This window comes from Aedes albopictus, chromosome 3 (genome assembly GCF_035046485.1).
Source record: "Aedes albopictus strain Foshan chromosome 3, AalbF5, whole genome shotgun sequence".
NCBI lineage: Eukaryota > Metazoa > Arthropoda > Insecta > Diptera > Culicidae > Aedes > Aedes albopictus.
In genome coordinates, this window is record NC_085138.1 from 39,631,527 (window position 1) to 39,650,855 (window position 19,329).

Here is a 19,329-nt window from a genome sequence, read left to right on the forward strand (position 1 = left end):
TAGTAGAACCAAGAATGTTTTTAGTCAACAGCAATACACGCATGGTAATATTGACAATGTTTCAGTACAATTAACAGAATTTTGCATTCGGTTGAAAATTGTTGGTACAGTTCTTAATTCTACCATGGATTCGGTGGAAAAGACAACAAAATTTATTTCAGTGTATATGTCGATTTCTGCATTTTTCTTATTGTTCGTGCAGTTGAAAATCGGAATTTTTGACACGCGAAAACCGATTTTTTTTCTAAACCGCGTGTCGGACGTACGTCGGGCACAGTGCGCTGGATAGAGGGCCAGTTCCGCTGTCCAGCGCACTACGTCCGACGTTAGGTTTCACGTATGGATTTCGAGAAAATGCGATTGTCGGGTGTGGGAATCTTCGGGTTTCAACTGCGACGACAATATAAAGTATAAATTGAAACCTTTTATTGGTTATTTTTATAAAAATGATTTTCCTTAGACTGGCCAAAACCGGTGCCGGCACCCTATGTATAAAAATGCAGTGGCATACGTGGGACCGCGCATAACTTGCGAACGGATGGTCCGATTTATGTCATTTGAGTTTTGATCTGTTAGTTTTCACCCAAAGAAGGTTCATGAGGCAAAAAACATGGAAAAATGCGAGGGGGGGCGACACATCCCAAGATGTATTTTCGCTGCCGCAAGATGCGCATCAGATTGCCAGATGGCAGAACAGATTTTTCAGATTTTCAAGCCATCTTGTCAATCTGACGCAAAAAGATGCATCGGATTTTGGAGATGGATTGAGATGTGTCGTACACGGAAAAAGATTTTTGAAGATAGTTGTGCTTTTTACGAGATTTTTGGATTAGGATGCATTCAGATCTGGATGTGTCGCCCCCCTCGGAAAAATGACAGTTTTTAAAATCGGGTTTTCATACATTTTGAACGGGGACTTGGACGACTTGAAACGTCAAAAAACACAGTAGGCAAGGCAAAGTTTGCCGGGGACAGCTAGTTACCTATGAATCTATTTTCGCGTGTCAAAAATTTCGATTTTCAACTGCAAGAACAATATTTACTTGAGGCCTATCTTGATGCATGGGAAATTCTTCGTCTGAATCACTCAAGAAACCGTTTTTCTTTGATCGCAGTTGCGGCAGTTGCGATGAAATGTCAGTTCAAATGGCAGACAAGAAGTTTCTTGAACGATTCCTTTTGAACACGAAACTGGGCTTATCAATGGAAAGTAAATCGCTTATTTTGATAGGACGACTGTGATATAAGTCAGTGTGTGCTCTGATGAGTCATTATCACTTTCCTACCTCTTGTGAAAATACATTATTAACTCCGCTAGCCCAAAAAATCTGTATTTCTTACAGAACGTAATACATATGTACGAGCACTCGAAAATCTGTTAACACCGATCACTTAGCACCGACGAACCGACGTGACAGCTAGAACAAATAAATTCAAATTTGTTGTCCGCGACGCCATGATGAAAAATAGCCGAACACTATCGCCACCTCTATAACGGCTCGCGATGATTTGATAGCTCGACACCAAACCCCCGTGTGTTCATATATTTAGGAAACGGTTCGCGTCTGCGCTGATTTGACAGAAGCGATCGCTCGCTTCGCTGGTCGACCGTTAAATTTGGGGGGGGGGGGGGACAGTTTTGGATCGCCACTGTCACGTCGGTTCGTCGGTGCACTTAGGCCATCTCTAAAATTCGTTCAAATCCATTTGAAAGTTTACCAGGGACGTTTTGATGCATGCAGTGGATCTTGGAGTTTTCGAACGGAAGGTGTAGTGTAGAGGAGGTTCAACAAAGCCGCTGGAGAAGCACTGGTGAGAGCACTACACTGGGTCATTACTAAGATTGCGGTAACTATCGCGCGATCACACTACTAAGCTCCGCCTACAAGATACCAACAATCAATATGAAACTGGAGAATTTGTTGTGACGCCAGTCGTTCCCCCAGTAAGTTCGCCCAATACTGGTGTTTCTGACGCCACGCTTTCAATGTCAGTTTGTTCCGCCCATCTTTATCGAAGCAAGACTGAGTGCACAAATCTAGTGACCATGACAACAAGAAAAAACGATTATTTATTGACACATTCCAGGAAAGAAAAAAACAACATTCATCTTCTCTCGGCCAACGGGGACCCAGCGGGCGTGTGTAGCTGTTCCAGGGGGAATGACAGTTAATTATCTAACCAAAAAAATCCGCTTATATCCGTCCATTACCGTCGCTAGCCGTGGACCCTATGTTACAATTAGCGAAGTAAATTATCGGAGTACATCCAAAATTTAAAAAAAAAAAAACAAATATCATAACTCGTCTACCTATGTCTATGAATTCCATAAGGAGAAGACAACTTATCAAAATGATCCGTGCAAAAAGATTGTACAACTATGCAGACTGGAATCTAACCATAAACGTCGAGATCACTGAGCTCTTGTTAAACCCACACGGTTATGAACGCTTGAAGATATGGTGTTGCTAAATATGTATAAAAATCAATCTGTCAGTTGACACTGCGTCATTGGGCAATCTTTCTCGTTGTCATGGTCACTAAATTGGCGAACTCAGTATTGCTTTGATGAAAACGGGCGGAGCCAACTGACATTGAAAGCGTCGCTTTAAGAAAACCAGTATTGGGCGATTTTACTGGGGGAAACATGGGGGGAAAACTGGCGTCAGAAATGGAACTGAATTTGTTCCTGACATTTATGTCTTAGTATTAAGTCTATGAAGATACTCTCTCAAATTTTATGCCGCCGTCTATCACCGATTGCAAGAGTTCGTGGGGCAAATCAGGCCGAATTCATGGATGAACGCGCTACAACGGACCAGATGTTCGCCACCCGCCAGGTGTTGCAGAAATGCCGCGAACACAACGTGCCCACACATCCCCTGTTCATCGACAGGGTGGCCACCCAGTCGGGAATTTCGGGAAAACCGGGAAAAGCTCGGGAATTCGAAACCACCGGGAAAAAGTCGGGAAAACCTCGGAAATTGTTGCCAGCCACCGGGAATTTCTAAAATTCTAAAATTTGTACAGTCTCCAGAGTCCAGAAGCATAAGTACGAGAATCTGTGGGAAATGCAGTCAACAACTGTTGAACTATATAACATAGTGGTTGAACTGGCTTAAAAACCATTCTTCGAAATTAATAACTTGTCGTCGAGTCATGACAATTGAAGTTAATCATAGTGATGTTACCTAACATCACAATTTGAACAATTTCAAAGATATTCTAAAGAACATTGTGGTGGAAAGACTGGTTGTCACTTTAGCATTTCAGGATGTACATGTTCCTGAAAACATAACAAGCGTCCTATAAAAGTTTTATAAAACATAACAAAAATTATAACTTCTTTCTAAAAAATTATCCTTGTACTATCTCTAGGAGAATATTTGATATAGCCTTTGTCTTTGAGCGAAAAGTCTTTGAGAAATTTGGATGCTGATAAAATTTTGAATGAATGAATGAATTGCCCCAAGAATAAATTAATATTAAAAGCAGGGTGGCCACTCAACCGGGAATTCCGGGAAAACCGGGAATTACCCGGGAATCGCAAACAACCGGGAAAAACCGGGAAAAAACCGGGAATTTGCTTAGAACATAAACCACCCTTAAAATTGAAGGTCCAGGATAATAATTTCTATTGCATCCACATGAGATTTGTTATTTTTTCTTAATCATGATCTATATTTTTGTAATCTAAAGATACTATATCGCAGATACTAGATACAGAGTTCAAAACTTCATCATAAGATTTATTTTAGATTTTCTTAAATTTTGATTTTAAATCTTGGACTTTTTTAATAGAACTGTAGTAGAGATTTACAATTGTTTTTGAAAAACCTTAGGTATAAATGGAAAACTTTAAATAATGTGTCGAGGGTAGGACTCAGTGTATTGTATCATTACAGAAAAAAATATTGCCATATTAAAAAAAATACCTTATTTTACCGCAGTGTTCCTTTACAATTACAAATGTGTATGATTTTAGAAATCCTGTTAAATCGATCGTCTTCAAGAATTTCATAACATTTTTTCCAGTATTTCATGTTGGACATGTTCTTTAGATTATATACAATCGATTCTTCCAGGTTGCCTAACATTTCTCTTGATGATAAACCAAGGTTTTCTTCGCAGATTCTCCTACAGATTTCTCCAAACATTCATTAAGAGATTTAACAAGATATTGTCCCAGGGATTTCTTGAAACGTCTTACAAGTAACTTTTCCAAAACAATTCAACCATATCAAGCAGTTTTACCAATAATTTCCTTTTTGTTCAAGAAAATTATTGAAAAAAATATAAATAATTTCTAAAGACGTTCTTAAAGATTTTACATGCTTTTTGTCAAATACTTTTGAAGTAATTTATTTTGGGAATTCCAACTTTATTTTACCTCTTTGAATCCTTCCATGGATCTCTTCAGGAGTCCCTCTTTCATTAGTATACTGTCCAGCATCTCAACAGTGAACATTATCAAGGAATCCTTTAATAATTATTCAAGAGATTCCACAAACCGTTTTTACTTTCCAGATTACCTTTACAAGTTTCTTCAAGAGATTTTTCGAATAATCTCCCAGGGATTGCTCCAGTAGATTCTCGAGAAATTGATTTGAGTTTTTTTTTTTTCAAAAATTTCATTTGGAATTTCTATTTGAAATCTCTACCCTAACTTTGAATAGAGCATATCTAATATGTATAAAATTCCGAAAATACTTTCTTGAGAAATATTTTAAGTTTTTAAGAAAATATGGGCTTTCTACTAAATGTGGCCTATATTGGATTTTGTTTTTCCACCAAAGATGCTCTAATAGCAGGGCTCATTCGCTTCTAACTGTTAGGCATGATTAGGCGCTTTGTTCGAGATTTTACTAACGTTTTCTGAATTTTGAATGTTGGTAACTTGCACATAACAAAAGACCTTCTGGTACAAAAATTCGCATTCAAGTATTTTTATGCCATTTTGAGCGTTAACCCTTTCTTTCCCACAAAGTTTTTTGACATTTAAAAATAGATTAAATGGTTTCTGAAAAAATCACCAGAACAAAAGAAGTATAGTTTTACTCCAAAATATCGTTAGAAATGAAAAATTTGATTTTTTGGATGGATCACCTGTGATCCATTGGGAAGATGGATGCACTGAATTCACATATATAAATTTTGTTTTTTTATTTGTATATTGTTTTTTTTTTAAAACTATATATTTATAAATCGTCTATTAAATCTTTAATTCATCTCGAGATTCTTATCTAGCCCTTCTGTAAAACTTAATGAAACTTGTCGGACTTCTTGCAGTTATCATAAGTAGTTATTCGGACATGATTCGCTTCGAATCTATTGATTCTCTCCTCGTACCATATAAACCCTCCTGGATTCATCTACGACTTATTGCCGGCGCTATATAGATTGCATTATATGAAATAATGACATTTTTACATGAAACCCTATTAATAATGGAAAATATCTTGAATGTAAACAAACATGCTAACAAGGAACAGGTTAGATCAGGAAGGATAAAAATGTCGTTATGTTCCCAATGGATCACTGATGATCCACATGTTTGTTCATAAAATTAGTGTTTTATCGTCAACTTGTTTGTGAAACGGTATTTCATTGTGCTAATATACATACTGTAGGGCATGCTAGTATTTTTTTTCCGTTGTAAATAATGTTCATGTTTCGGAATATTGAATATTCAAATATTGTTTGAATTAAAATAGAAAAAATACCGACTTTCGCTTAATCATTTAGCTCCAGAACAAAAACGAGCAGAGAAATTTTGACCAAACTTGGCATAATAGTTCATTAAACATATACAAACATCTGACGAAAAAATGGGAATGATCTAACTTATCCTGTATTTGTATGAACAGTGCAAAGTGGTGGATCACCTGTGCTACCATGGGAAAAAGAGGGTTAAACAGTTCAAGCTTAAAGCATTAAATTGAACAGTTATGGTGTTATATTGTTGGGGAATTCAAAAAATATATAAATGTAAAATTTATTAAAGCCGCCATAAATTGTCAACCTCCTAGAACGCGATCAATTGAGCCAAAAGTCTACTTCACTTGGGCTGTTTATGATGAATGATATTTTTTGACATTGTTAGACATTGACAATGGTGTGCTTCCAGTAAGGTTAACTGTTTTTAAAATCAGAAAAGTGAGAAAATAGAAAATAGCAATATCAGTGTTCCGATTTAACCATATAAATCAATTTCTAGAAAACCGGGAAAAAAATTTTAGGTACCGGGAAAAAACCGGGAAATAACCGGGAATTTATTTTACCGAGTTGAGTGGCCACCCTGTAAAAGTTATGAAATTCTGGATGAGTAATTCTGGTGAAAAAATTTTTACAATTCAAAAATAGTTAGTGAAAAACAATTGAAAGAATATATGAAGGGATTTTTAGTATCTGATGAAATTCCTCAAAGCACGCCTATTGTAGCTCATAAAAGTACTTCTAATATTTTGTTTGAAAGATTTCTGATGTTTTTCATGAAGCTCTTGGATGTACTCATTTATTGTATTTACTTGTGAATAAAAATGTTCGGAGAAAACCGGAGTAAGGTATCGGGAAAATCCCGAAGCTTCAGCAGAAGTCCCTGGTAAAACTCCTGGTTCAGCAAATTCTCGAGAATTTTGAGTATTCGTAGTTTCTAGTTAAACTACCAATTGAAATTTTCATTGAGTATTCAAAAGCATCTGGAGCAATATAGTTGTATGATTATGGAAATAAATAATTTCCAAAAACTAATTTTTCAGGAATTCCTGGAGAATATCTTGACATAGGGAAAATGTGATCAGAATTAAATCTCTGAGAGCTTCATATTTCAATCGATGATGAAATAACTGAATGCTAGGCGAGTATCAGACAAAATCTAGGATTTCTTTGATCTCTCAAATTTCTCTTAGAATTTACGATTCTAGCGTAAGTAAGCTGCCTGACTTTCTGCAGTAGCCATTTACGGTACCATAAAGTTCGCCACTGGTTTTCTATTAAAATATCTTGAAAATGGTCATCATAAATACTACACTGAAGATTTCCCTAGAAATCGTTTCCAAAATTCTTTCACGAGTAATCTTTCCAGATATTCCACCAGAAGTTCATCCAGAATGTTTTTTTTTTCTGGGCATTCTGTTATTGCCTGCCTTACCAAGATTTTTTCAGAAGAGATTTTTGGAATATTACTAAGAAATCCACTAATAATAAGTTCGTAAATCCTACAATCATTAGCGTGGGACACAAAAAGACATTTTACTCTTGTATACTTTTTGAGTTCCATTTTAGTCCCATATCAACTGTGCAAAATTTCAGATCGATCTGAGAAACTATATTTTAGCGTCAGCCATTTTAAATTTTCATACGATTAGTATGGGGAAAATCACTTTTTCAAAGAAAAATCGCCACAGGTTGCCCCTTAACCCCTAAATATAAATCGATGAATGATTTCTGTTGAAAATTTTACGAGGAACCAACCCTCCGAAGACCGCAAAGCGATCTGAGGCATGTGAAAAAAGTTGTTGACTGAAAACCGAATGACATGCAAACGCTGTTTAACATGTAAGGAATAACACAATCTATCTATATATATAAAAATGCAGTGGCATACGTGGGACCGCGCATAACTTGCGAACGGATGGTCCGATTCGGGTCGTCTGAGTTTTGTTCTGTTAGTTTTCACCCAAGGAAGGTTTATGAGACAAAAAACATGCAAAAATGAATAGTTTTTGAAAATTTGGTTTTCATACATTTTGAACGGGGACTTGGACTTGGCTTGGGACTTGAAACGTCAAAAAACGCAGTAGGCAAGACAAAGTTTGCCGGGTACAGCTAGTAAATAATAAAATCTCGTTATTTTATCGATCGGGTGAGGTCTAATAACTTTTTCCACGAACGTCACATCGATTTGCTGTCTTCAGAGGTGTGATTCCTCGTGAAGTTATCTACAGACATCATCCAACGACTTATTTTTAGGGATCTAGGGGTGACTCCTAGTGATTTTTCTTTGCAGGAGTAAAATTTCCCCATAGTAAATCGTATGAAAAACTTAGAATGGCGGGCGCTAAAATAAAGTTTTTCCAATCGATTTGAAATTTTGCTATGGGACCAAAGTGGAACTCAAAAAGTATACAGGAACTTGAGTTTTTCCATTTTTTGTATTTTCCCATATAAACCGTGTACCAGGCTAATAATCATACTGAGAATTTCGACCCCCTCAGGATTATCTTTTTTATTTTTATTTGCTTAAACAACTGCATAATTTGTACTAGTTGGTCATCTATGAATTTAAGGAATGTTTAATGAAGATGTCGTAAAACTTCAATGCCCATCATTGGATACGAGACAAACAACACTCAACTTATTTTCAAGTTCACATGAATACTATGTTAAATCCAAGGATTTGAAAATATTCAATATTAACTCTCTTAAAGTTTTCTTAGTAAGTATGTTTAATTTTCACTGTAAATTATTCTATTTTAGAATCGGGAAAAATTTCAAAAACCTATCTGGAAAACCGGGAAAAACTCGGGAATTTTATTTGCTGCTCTGAGTGGCCACCCTGCATCGATTTTAAATCGGCGTATGATACAATCGAGCGAGGCCAGCTTTAGCAGATTATGCACGAATACGGATTCGCGGATAAACTGATACGATTGATCGAGTGATGTGCGTAGTTCGAGTATCAGGGACACTCCCGAGGCCCTTCGAAACTTGCAGAGGGTTACGGCCGAGGTTACGCCAAGATGATGTTTTCCGTGCTTGCTGTTTAACATTGATTTAGAGGGTGTAATAAGGATAGCAGGGATAAACACGAGTGGAACGATTTTCACGAAGTCCGTTCAGCTGCTTGATCCCAGACAAACAGACGTAACATCATACCAATTCCAAGTCCTCCGATCTACCGAACAAAGTAATTGCATTTGGTGTTTCCAATTGGTAGGTAAGTAATGATGAAGGAAAATTGTGTATATGTATGTTAGTACCGTTAGTACCTAGATTGAATAGAGATAAACACTGAGCTGGTAGCGATATCAGTCAGTGCCTCCGGAGTGAACGATAGTATAGTCTTCTGGTATTGTCGTTTCAACAGCAATATCAGTCAATCGACAAGATTGATATTATGCAGCTCTGGTTCTTTCCAGTTTTAAAATTATATGATGTTTGTTTTGAACTGCCCTATTTTAGCGTGTAAATTGATGTATTCTCTCTCACGCTTTTCATTACTCTCACTGCATTGACTGATGCATTTCTCTCTTAAATTGCAGTCTAAAACGCCACAGCGATGCATCAACGCTATCAGTGTTGATCATTGAACAAAAACAGTGTTATTTTTGTTTTCTATAATTTTCAGCATAGTTTTTCGTTTTTAAATTTTATCACGTGAATATGAGCTTTTGAAAATACATCATTATTTCCTGGAAACTGGCAGGATTATGGCTGCCCAAAACCTGGGATCCCCCGCGGGGAATTCCCACCACGTCAATGCAGATATTAGTGGAAATTTCAAGTACATCTACGACATTCCCCAACTGGTGAAAAAACGCCTGGCCGATTTACTCGATCAGGATGCCAAGTGGGTCGGACTGGCCCTACGGCAAATGGGGTACAATGCAGAGGACGTAGAAGTATGGATTTATCCGGATATTACTGTTTTTAAATTTACTAATGTGTTACTTTTCTTCCACAGAGTATTAGACGATGTTGTGCTCGATCGGGAGGATCGCCTAGCGAAAGTCTGCTTTTGAAATGGGGGAATTTGAATCACACGATTGCTGAACTGTTTGTTGTCCTGTACAGGTATTTATAGCATTTTTCATTTCCAAGCTTAACACTGTGTTGTTGTACGCAAGTGAGACGACTAGAAATACAAGCACGCGTGGAGGTCGAATCAACCGACGATAATGCATACCGCATCCCTCCCGACAACGGGAACTGGGTAACGGACAAGGCCAAGCTAGTGGCGATCTGTACAACCGGTCGATTTCCGGTCCAGGAAATAATTTCTACGTCGCACAAAGGCTTCGCAATAGTGAAGATTAACGGGGTGTACTACTGCAGTTGTTATGCACCCTCATCTAGGTGGCCGGTAGACCAGTTCTCGTCTATGCTATTTGCTATTTAGAGCACTAGTGGGATTGAGTCCTTGTGGAGACTTCAACGTATGGGCGGTGGAGCGACTAATGCGAGAGGCTGGGCTTTAATCGAAGCTATGGTTCGACTAAACGCACATGTAGCGAACGTAGGCGACAAAAACACATACAGTAGGAACGGTGCGGAGTCCATCATTGATGTAACCTTCTGAAGCCCGGGTCTAGACCTTTGCTCAGACTGGAGGGTCGACGATGGGTACACGCACAGTGGTCATCTGGCTGTTCGGACAGCTGGACCACTGAGGTAGACAGCCACAGCCGAGGCTCATTGACAGCCATCGAGGATGGCTGACCTCGCACTTCGATAAGCCGGCATTTGTGGAGCGATTGCTTGTGGAAGGTAACACCAAAGATCTGTCCAACGATGATCTAGTAGAAACCCTAAGCCAAGGGGTCGGACAGCCTGATCTGGGATCGAAATATCAAAAAATATTAAAAATATTAATCCAAATATCACAAAAATGATCAAGTGTGCCGTGATGGTTATTTTTGTTTGTTATCATGTCAAACAAGAATGCCACAGAAGTTAGTACAGATCTTATTTTGTGAACAGCCTGATGTTGTACATAAAAAACCGCTGGCCATTTCCGTACTCCTCGGTCCTCGCTATCATACAGCTTCATCTTGTGCACAGGGTATATTCAAAATTTATGTTAGCCTGGGTTTTTGTCAGAACAACCGTTTGTTTATCAATGAGATGCTGCTTAATGTATGCTGGTACTGCCAGCTTAGTTTGTGGCATCAAGCGGCCTGAATATGAAACTATCCTGCCTCGGAAGCGATACCCAAATCATACCATTAACATACTGTTTTCGAAACATAACAAATCATCAAAGAAACCGAAACCCTGGCTAAAATTTTACCCTCCCAAGCTCTATGGTTCTCATTTCGTAATTATTTTCCCCTGAAATACTTCACTACTTTTATAGACACGTAGATTCTGAGAGCCTTCTACGTGTCGGTACATAATTTAATAAATAATCTCTTATGATAATATATACCCCAGAGTTTGATTTACCAAATCTCCCTCAGCTACGTGGAAATCGAGCATGATACACATACGCTTGTTTAACATATTTGCATGGAATCTGCCTTAAAGGAATTAGGTTTTATTGAAAGATTATATGTAAGAGATCTTGGTATTTGATTTGTTATCTCAAGGAACATCAAGTAGAGCTGATTTCGTCTTCAGCAAAGGATCCTCTTTGGTGTGGGTCTTTGTATCGTCAGCTCCTGAAACTGTAAAAATTGTGTGTGATGTACTACAAATAGAAAAATGAAATATGATTTCAAATACTTCAATTCTTTGCCAATGTTTGTCTACGGTTTGACTTTCGTTGTCTTCAACATCCTGGTTTATGACAGATGTTCATTGAAAAGAGAACCAAAGCTACTTTGATGAAATTATGGATTTTAATAAATATTAAAAATATCAACCAATATTAATCCCAGTATCAATGAGCTGTCCGACCCCTTGCCCTAAGCCGTGCATGCGATGCCACAACGCCAAGGCGATCTCTACCCAGAAATGGACGCAAACCAATATACTGGTGTTATACAGAAATCGATGAACTCCGCGCATTCTGCCTAAGAGGTAGGACGAGTATGCCAAGAGCTCACACCGATGAGGGTAGAATAAAGCGAAGTGAGGCCCACAGGGCGGCTAAACTGGCACTGAAAAAAAATATTAAGGCGCATAAGCGGGCGTGCTTCGAAAACCTCTGTCAGGCAGCTAACACGACCATCTGGGATCATGTCTACAGAGTAGTAATGGTCAATATGAAGGGCGCATCAGCATTCAGCATCCCCAGAGCGCTCCGAGGTGCTGCAGAAGATCGTGGAAGCGTTGTTCTCGCGCCACGATATAAGACCATGGACCCCCGTCCTCTTATGGCCAAACCGGCCAATACGCGGTTGTCACGATGACGAACGACAAGCTTATCGCAATAGCGAAGTCACCTAAGTAGAACAAGGCTCTCCGGGTCCGGATGGTATCCCGATAATAGTCGTTATTAAGACAGGCATTGAGGCTAGCTCTGACATGTCCAGAATGGCTATACATATGTTCTACGCGCAGAGGCGAATTTCCGGAGAGGCGGAAAATGCAAAGATTGGTTCTACTGCCCAAGCGCGGGAAGCATATATCTGTCTTCTGGACACCACCGGAAAACTGTTGGAATAAGGTTTTTCATTCTAAGTATGGTTGAGTGGTTTAATCTTCGTCTCTTCTGGCATTTGTTAGACTTTTTTTCTGTGCAACAGATTTACCAAAGATCTATTCACTAAAACAACACATTTTTTTTAGGGAAAGCTTAGTGCCAGCCATGGAAGTAATCAAACGTTTTGTTGAGCCAAAGTATCACGTCCTGCTGACAACAGCTGCACCAAGCGATACAGGCAAAGTCATGAACGGTCCTGTGGCTTCACAAAAGGATCCATCCCAGGGATACACAACGGATGGAAATTCCGAAAAAGCACAACAGAAAGCCGAATTTGTCCAGAAGGTAGCGCCACCGGTGCCGCCGCCAGTTGTGCCACCAGAACCTCCAGCAGCTATGGCTGCCCCAGCGAGATTTCCCGGCCTCATGCGTTCTCCTTCCGACCAAATCGCGGCCACTGTGGGCGGCCTGCCGCTGTTCAGTGGAGAAGAGCTGCGGCAAGCAACCGGAAACTGGCACCCGGGAAATGAGCTTGGCAAAGGCGGATTCGGAGTGGTTTACAAGGGTTACTTCAAGCAAACGTACGTCGCAATCAAGAAGATCAAAGGTATCAACATGGAATCGGCCCGAACGGAGCTACGGCAAAGTCTTAACGAGCTGAAATACCTGAATGCATGCCGACACGAGAACGTTGTTCCACTGCTGGGATACAGCTTGGATTGTAAGTAGAACTTCAACTGACAAAATGATACATATAAATTGGCTTTCTTTCTATCGACGTATCCATTTCAGATGGTGAACCTTGCTTGGTGTACCAATTCATGCCCGGGGGATCGCTCGATGTCAAATTGTTTCCGAAAAGCAGTGCCATTCCTCCGCTGCTAATCGATGATCGGGTAAAGATCGCCAAAGGCACAGCCAGGTAAGTTGCACTCCTATTTAGACTACAGCGCTAACAACGGCTAGGTTACAAGAGACGCCACATCGTTGCACCGGTTGCGATACACGAATGCTTTTTCGTTATACCTTTTGTAACTGTCCTGCTGAGGCCGTTGGTCCCAAGTAGCCCTCAACACCAAGCTTGACAAATTCAGGACATCCTAGAAGCCATCGCTGATCGAACGGTGGCAGTGTTCCTTCGCAGTTTCTCGCCAAGTAGAATAGGAAATCGTTTCTTAGGCGAACTTCCTCCATCGATTGATTGGTGGCCGAGAGCTTCTTGATCCATGCTTCAACTGTACGGCGGCTTTCCAAATTCAGGTTTCTTGAGTCTGCTCGGACCTCATGTAGTAAGTAGTTGAAGTTGTAGTTCAATTCTTCCAGCAGCTCGTTCATTATTATGTCTGAGAGGGTAATGTTACTAGAAATTCAAATTTTCAAGATCTTCCAAAGATATGATTTCCACTTCAAAGTTTAGGGTATTTTTATAACTCACATGGCTCATTCGTTTTTGACCTACTTTTAAAATTTCTATCATACGCATTCTATACATTCCAGAGGTCTTCAATATCTGCACACCTTTGCCCAGAAACCGGTCATCCATGGGGACATCAAACCGGGAAACATTCTACTAGGGCCGAATAACGAACCGCGAATCGGAGACTTCGGCTTAACACGCGAGATGATGGTAAGCGATTCCAGTATGAAGGTGTCCCGTGTGTACGGTACCCGTCCGTACATTCCGCCGGAGTTCATCTCGCAGCGGCAACTGAGCACCAAGGTGGACAGCTACAGCTACGGGCTGGTCCTGTACGAGATGTGTACCGGGCAGCGGGTGTACGACGACAAACGGGTTCCGAAGCACCTGAAGGATGTCATACTATCGACAAAGCAATCCGGTGATGACCTGCGTCGACTAATAGATCCGGTTTTGCTGCGTACGGAGAATGTACGGACTTTTCGCAGTTATGTAATGCTCTTGAGAGCGGGGTTGTCGTGCACCGTGGATGAACCGGAACAGCGGAAGGAGATGGTGGAGGTTTACAAAACACTGGTTGATTTTCTAGGCGAATAGGATACGGGCAACATCTTTTTTTTACTTACATTATAACATTTGGAATAGAGCAAAAGAACTTCCTATTGATAATTTATATTCGGCGGATACGTTTGACTTTTTGTCTCAACCAAGCCAACCACCCCCCCTCCGCCTCCCTCCACTATTTATTTTTTTTTTTGGCAGGATTTTGCATTTTGAGGGGCCTGAAAAAAATATCAAAATAGCGGGTCTTGCTAAAAATTCTTTAACAAATCCGATGAGTTTTCAATATTTTACAATAATTCGACACCAACATTTCAAAAGGGCGTAACTGCTTTTGGAATCATCATCTTCTTTTAAAGCTGTGGATCATGTGTTATGATTTCCATGTTTTTCACAACAAGTACCAGATGGGAAAAACTCTCCTCTTTCCGACAACCACGGTGGTTTGAGTGTAAGGGAGGCAGTACGACCTACAGCTTTGAAAGAAGGTATTATTTCCAAATGCAGTTACGCCCTTTTGAAATGTTGGTGCCGAATTGTGGAATCACAATTGCAGCGACGGAAACGAAGTTTGCAACCAAGCGTTAGATTGGAATCCAGCAGGACATCGCAGTAGAGGCCAAACCAAGGGCCAAACCCAGAGGCTCATGGCGGCGCAGCCTCGACAAGGGAATAAAGGAAGTCGACAGAAATTTGACCTGAGCATAGGTTAAGGCGGTGGCGGGCAATCACCCAGGATGGAGATCTTTCAATTCGGCCCTCTGCACCACCATGGGTGCTCAGGACTCTGCTCAGTGTAGGATCGAAGACGTTCATTGAATTCCAACTGAAATACTTTTATGTAAGTTTCACGTTTTATATTTTCTTGCAATCCAACACACGCCATTCACGTCTCACACTTCGCTTCGTTACTCTCGATCTGCCACCACACTTGTATCCGATGACATTCATGACAGGGCTGTCTAACTTGATCTCTTTATATAAAGGGCCAATGCGCCTCTAGACTCTACATCCCCCCTATACATTAAAGACATTAACTTCATTGAAATGATATTCACCTAGTTCTCCTAAATGATTAAGATCCTGCCTATTGTCATCCTATCGTCGTGATTGCTTCGCTACAGTGCTCTGTGTCAATGATCCACGCTAGATGCCCAATTCAATCGAACTCCCTTGACAATAAGTTTTACTAAGTTCAACAATCTCAAATTTATTTGAAAACTACCGACCAAAACCTGCTCTGCTCAACAACCTACACATCTGCTCCCTTGTGTTTCCCTTCCCAGTAGTCATAGCATAGCACCTTCACTTTGTGCATACAGATGCTTCGCCGATACACGGCAGCTCATCACAATCACCGTCCAAGTATATACAAGGCCTTCGCAATGTCAGCTGTATAATGCATTGCCGAGTTGTCAGCGAAATGGATCTTCTGTTCCAGACCTAGTCATGACTGTCAGCTTCCTTCGGTCACCCAAGTATGGTCTTGTTGATCCGTTCCTCTCCTCCACTTTTCGAAAACCAACTAAGTGTAGTCCTGAGTCGATCCTCTAGTACTCGCAGTATTTCCTTGTTTCTTCGCCAATGCAATAAGGTCCATTATACATCTTGATCATCTATGAAAAAATCAAATCTACAGAACATTTAGTGCAAAGACCTCCCGTATAAAATCAGTTCCAACGAAACTGTCGACGATAATGATTCCATGAAATTTACCTCAACATCTGACCAGAACCCACATTTCATTGTAGTTATTTATTGACATGATCCATGTGCTACTTCTGCAATTTCCAATACATTCTGAATCACGCTGCCTTGTATAAATGTGCAAATTTGCTTCCCAACTCCATTGATTTCCATCGCAGCAAATACAACTAACTTCACCTATTCAGGTATACAGTTCAAACCCTTCAACCTGAATCGTCTTAGCAGAATCTGTTTCGTAGCGAACACCTGGTATAAACCCTCCAACATTGCACGCCATGACATAGTAAACCGGTAACCGAAATGCCTAAATACTCTAACACTCTCCAAACATTGAATGCTACAGACAAATAGTGTTTGTTTGAGTTCTACTACCAACAACACATGTCAATCGAATATCCAATAATTCAGTCCATGGTCCCAATTAACCATACATAACCCTCTGAAAAAACCCAGGTGTACAGCTTACTTTAAACAAGTCATGTATCGTTAAAACGTTGTCACGGTCGTGTGTACGCGGAAATTCCTAACCGATGAAGGGCATCTTCAGCATCAATCTTCGAGAATTTCTCTGAGTCACCTCATGAACCTCGAAAACCTTCCAGTCACAGCGGCTCGTAACATGCAGAACTTCGTGATGTACTCGTCACGGCATAGCCGACGAAGTATTTATGGGCGCGAATCAAATTCGATAATGTCTCGTTTGGGGGGCACCATTGAACTGGTGATACTGTAGACTCGATCCACTATTATATCTTCCGTGCGTTCAAATCTTTCACAGATCAAGCCACCAGAACACCTTATTAGCACTACCAAGAATGTAGCTGTAGTTTTTTCTCAGATACCTCGATTTCTACTTTAATTATTTCAATAATCTCCATGGAATCCTATGGTGTGTAAGTCAGCAGTGCTATATCTGCCTCAGCACTCATACACCACATGCCGATGAACAGATTCATTTAGTTCTACTCTCATTTACACTATCTGTGACATCAGCTCCAAAATTAACATTGGGATCGAACCCATTTCAGCAATATCTACGAACCACTCTAAAACTAATCCGTAACACTATTGATTTAGTGACTGTTTAAAACTGATGGACGATTTTACAAACTTTCCTTAATGGTGGAGGTGCTTCTTTCCTTCTAAGCTTTGGTCATGGCTTCGGTCCAATTATAGTAACTTCACGAATTCCCAGGGCTGATCCATTCACCTCTAAACGCAGAAACTCTAGGATGTTAATGAGGTCATCTACGGAGGAACTGTTCAAAATAGTTGCTCAAGAATACTGTTATACAGTGTTGTTATACGAAGGATCTACTACATGTGGAACTTGACTCACGGCAGCACCTTTTCTAAAACTGAGCTGTTCCGCGTGTTTAACCTGCTATCCAAACGTTAGGTTATAAAGAAGACCTCAAACCGTTCTTCCCAGACTCTTACTACGACGACAGACGGTTCTTTTCCTCTGCCACATCAGATAATGGTGTCATCTATTTGAAAAGTTGTATGGTAATTATGTTCCCAGCAGTGTCAAAACAAAACTATACATCAGCTATGTGCCACTATGCAAATTCCTTCGCAATAATCTAGCATATAATTTCTACATGAATATTGTTCATTTACTTTGAAAGTGAATTCCAAGGTAGTTTGCCTGAACTGTTTCGGAATCACCGTTCAATTTCAAAAACGTTTCCATTCGTTGATTACTTCAACCGACTTTTTAAAATGTATTCTCTAATATATTTTATATGAAACGCTCATCGAAATTGCTTATTCTAAACTAATAGATCAGAAATTTTCCTAAATTCCTAAAACCAAAACTGTTCTACTCTGTTAACTTTTTTTTTTTTGAAGATGCATAGGAACCAGGGGGCCAGCAAAAGGCAAAATCCCCGTAGCTCACAACAAAAACACGTTCAAAATTGTTTGTGCTGAAAATTTATGCATTACACAATTTCTCACTGATTTATTTGCTATCTTCGAGTTGTCGTGTAATTTCGAACGATTGCACGCTAAAATTTTGATAACCCTTTGCTAGTTTTACACGTTTTACTTAAGTAACAACGTATGGTAATGACTAATTCGCAAATGTCGTGCACATCCCAAAACTGTCAGAGTGCCCAAAAGTGTCAATTTCCCAAACATGTCAAATTCATGTGGACTACGGCACATCTATTCGTGGTTGACGTCCGTGCTGCCCCGCTGATAGGAACACCTTCCGGCAATGCTTCTTCATCGTCTGGCAGCATGAGCAGCATAAAAATGACACCAACCGCAAGAGGGAATCCCTCGCACGCGTTGCTTTAACGATAAATGTATAACAGTGTGTCATTTGTTTGCTGTCTCGTTCTTAAACCGAAAGAATATTTTCCGGAATGACGGCTCCAATTCGTCGAGTTCAGTTAGCAAATCTCTGCAGAATACATCATCGTGAGATGTTTATACCTTCCTTCCACTTGACCTCCGACCCCTGATCAATATTGCACCAAATGCATTATGATAGATTATGATAATCGATCGACACATCACCTACAATTTTCATAGAAATTATGTTTCTAGTTCACATGTGTTTTTGTTTTGGAAATAAATCATTTATATTGTGGAACTCAACCATTTCAAGAGTGGTACACAATTGTAGAAACAGTACCCGATCATTATTTTTTTTTATTATGTAGTACTCATCTGGTTCGTGTTGATAATCAACTATTTCCCACAACACATACTGACCTATAATCTCGCCTATAATTAGTTTCAAAAGTATAGTCACTCTCAAAGTACGAATACTAGACACAAACATAGACAAACAGACGTAACACTTCGAACATTTTTCGATTCCAATCATAGTCACGGAAACATGTCATCAGTTCACTATCCAGTTACTGGATCACCCTATAGGGGTCACTTCTTAAGATCGAAACAGTGTCGACACAGCATTCTCAATTCTCGCATAAATCCAGAACAAATACACGTTCGACCATCTCCACACTACCGATCATGGGTTTAGAACAAAGCCAAAGTCCAATACAATACAAATGTAATTTCTCTTCATTTACAAGGACACCCAAAATTCGGACCAATCAATCACTCTTCCGCAAAACCACTCCTCTTTACCTACCAATTAGGTACAAAACTACCTCTTTTCAGCTACCAATTAGGTACAAAACCACACATATTTGGACCAAACCTAAACCATTTTAATTATGGTATCTAAACAATCCACATTTGGCCCCAAGCCATCTAATTTATACTACAATATCTCCCTTCCTGGTACAGAACCATTTCACAACTGGTACAAAACCATTCCATCCCTTTGCAAACGAACACCTCTTGTTTTAGA

General features: G+C 39.8%; 1 protein-coding gene across 1 annotated transcript; it reads left to right on the top strand.

The window, feature by feature from the left end:
* Window positions 1–9,254: 9,254 nt before the first annotated feature.
* On the top strand, window positions 9,255–14,349 carry LOC115264543 (serine/threonine-protein kinase pelle-like). Its single transcript, XM_029868301.2, has 5 exons — window positions 9,255–9,623; window positions 9,686–9,795; window positions 12,454–13,028; window positions 13,100–13,229; window positions 13,805–14,349. Exons 1-5 carry the CDS (start codon window positions 9,432–9,434, stop codon window positions 14,319–14,321), a joined length of 1,524 nt encoding a protein of 507 aa, XP_029724161.1. The 5' UTR covers window positions 9,255–9,431; the 3' UTR covers window positions 14,322–14,349.
* The last annotated feature ends 4,980 nt before the right edge of the window (window positions 14,350–19,329 follow it).

Bases quoted from the DNA above. Each gene is read 5' to 3' on its own strand.
- LOC115264543 (XM_029868301.2), top strand. From the start codon at position 9,432: ATGGCTGCCCAAAACCTGGGATCCCCCGCGGGGAATTCCCACCACGTC. The intron at 9,796-12,453 runs GTATTTATAGCA...CATTTTTTTTAG, and splicing joins CTGTTTGTTGTCCTGTACAG to GGAAAGCTTAGTGCCAGCCA. The intron at 13,230-13,804 runs GTAAGTTGCACT...TATACATTCCAG, and splicing joins ATCGCCAAAGGCACAGCCAG to AGGTCTTCAATATCTGCACA.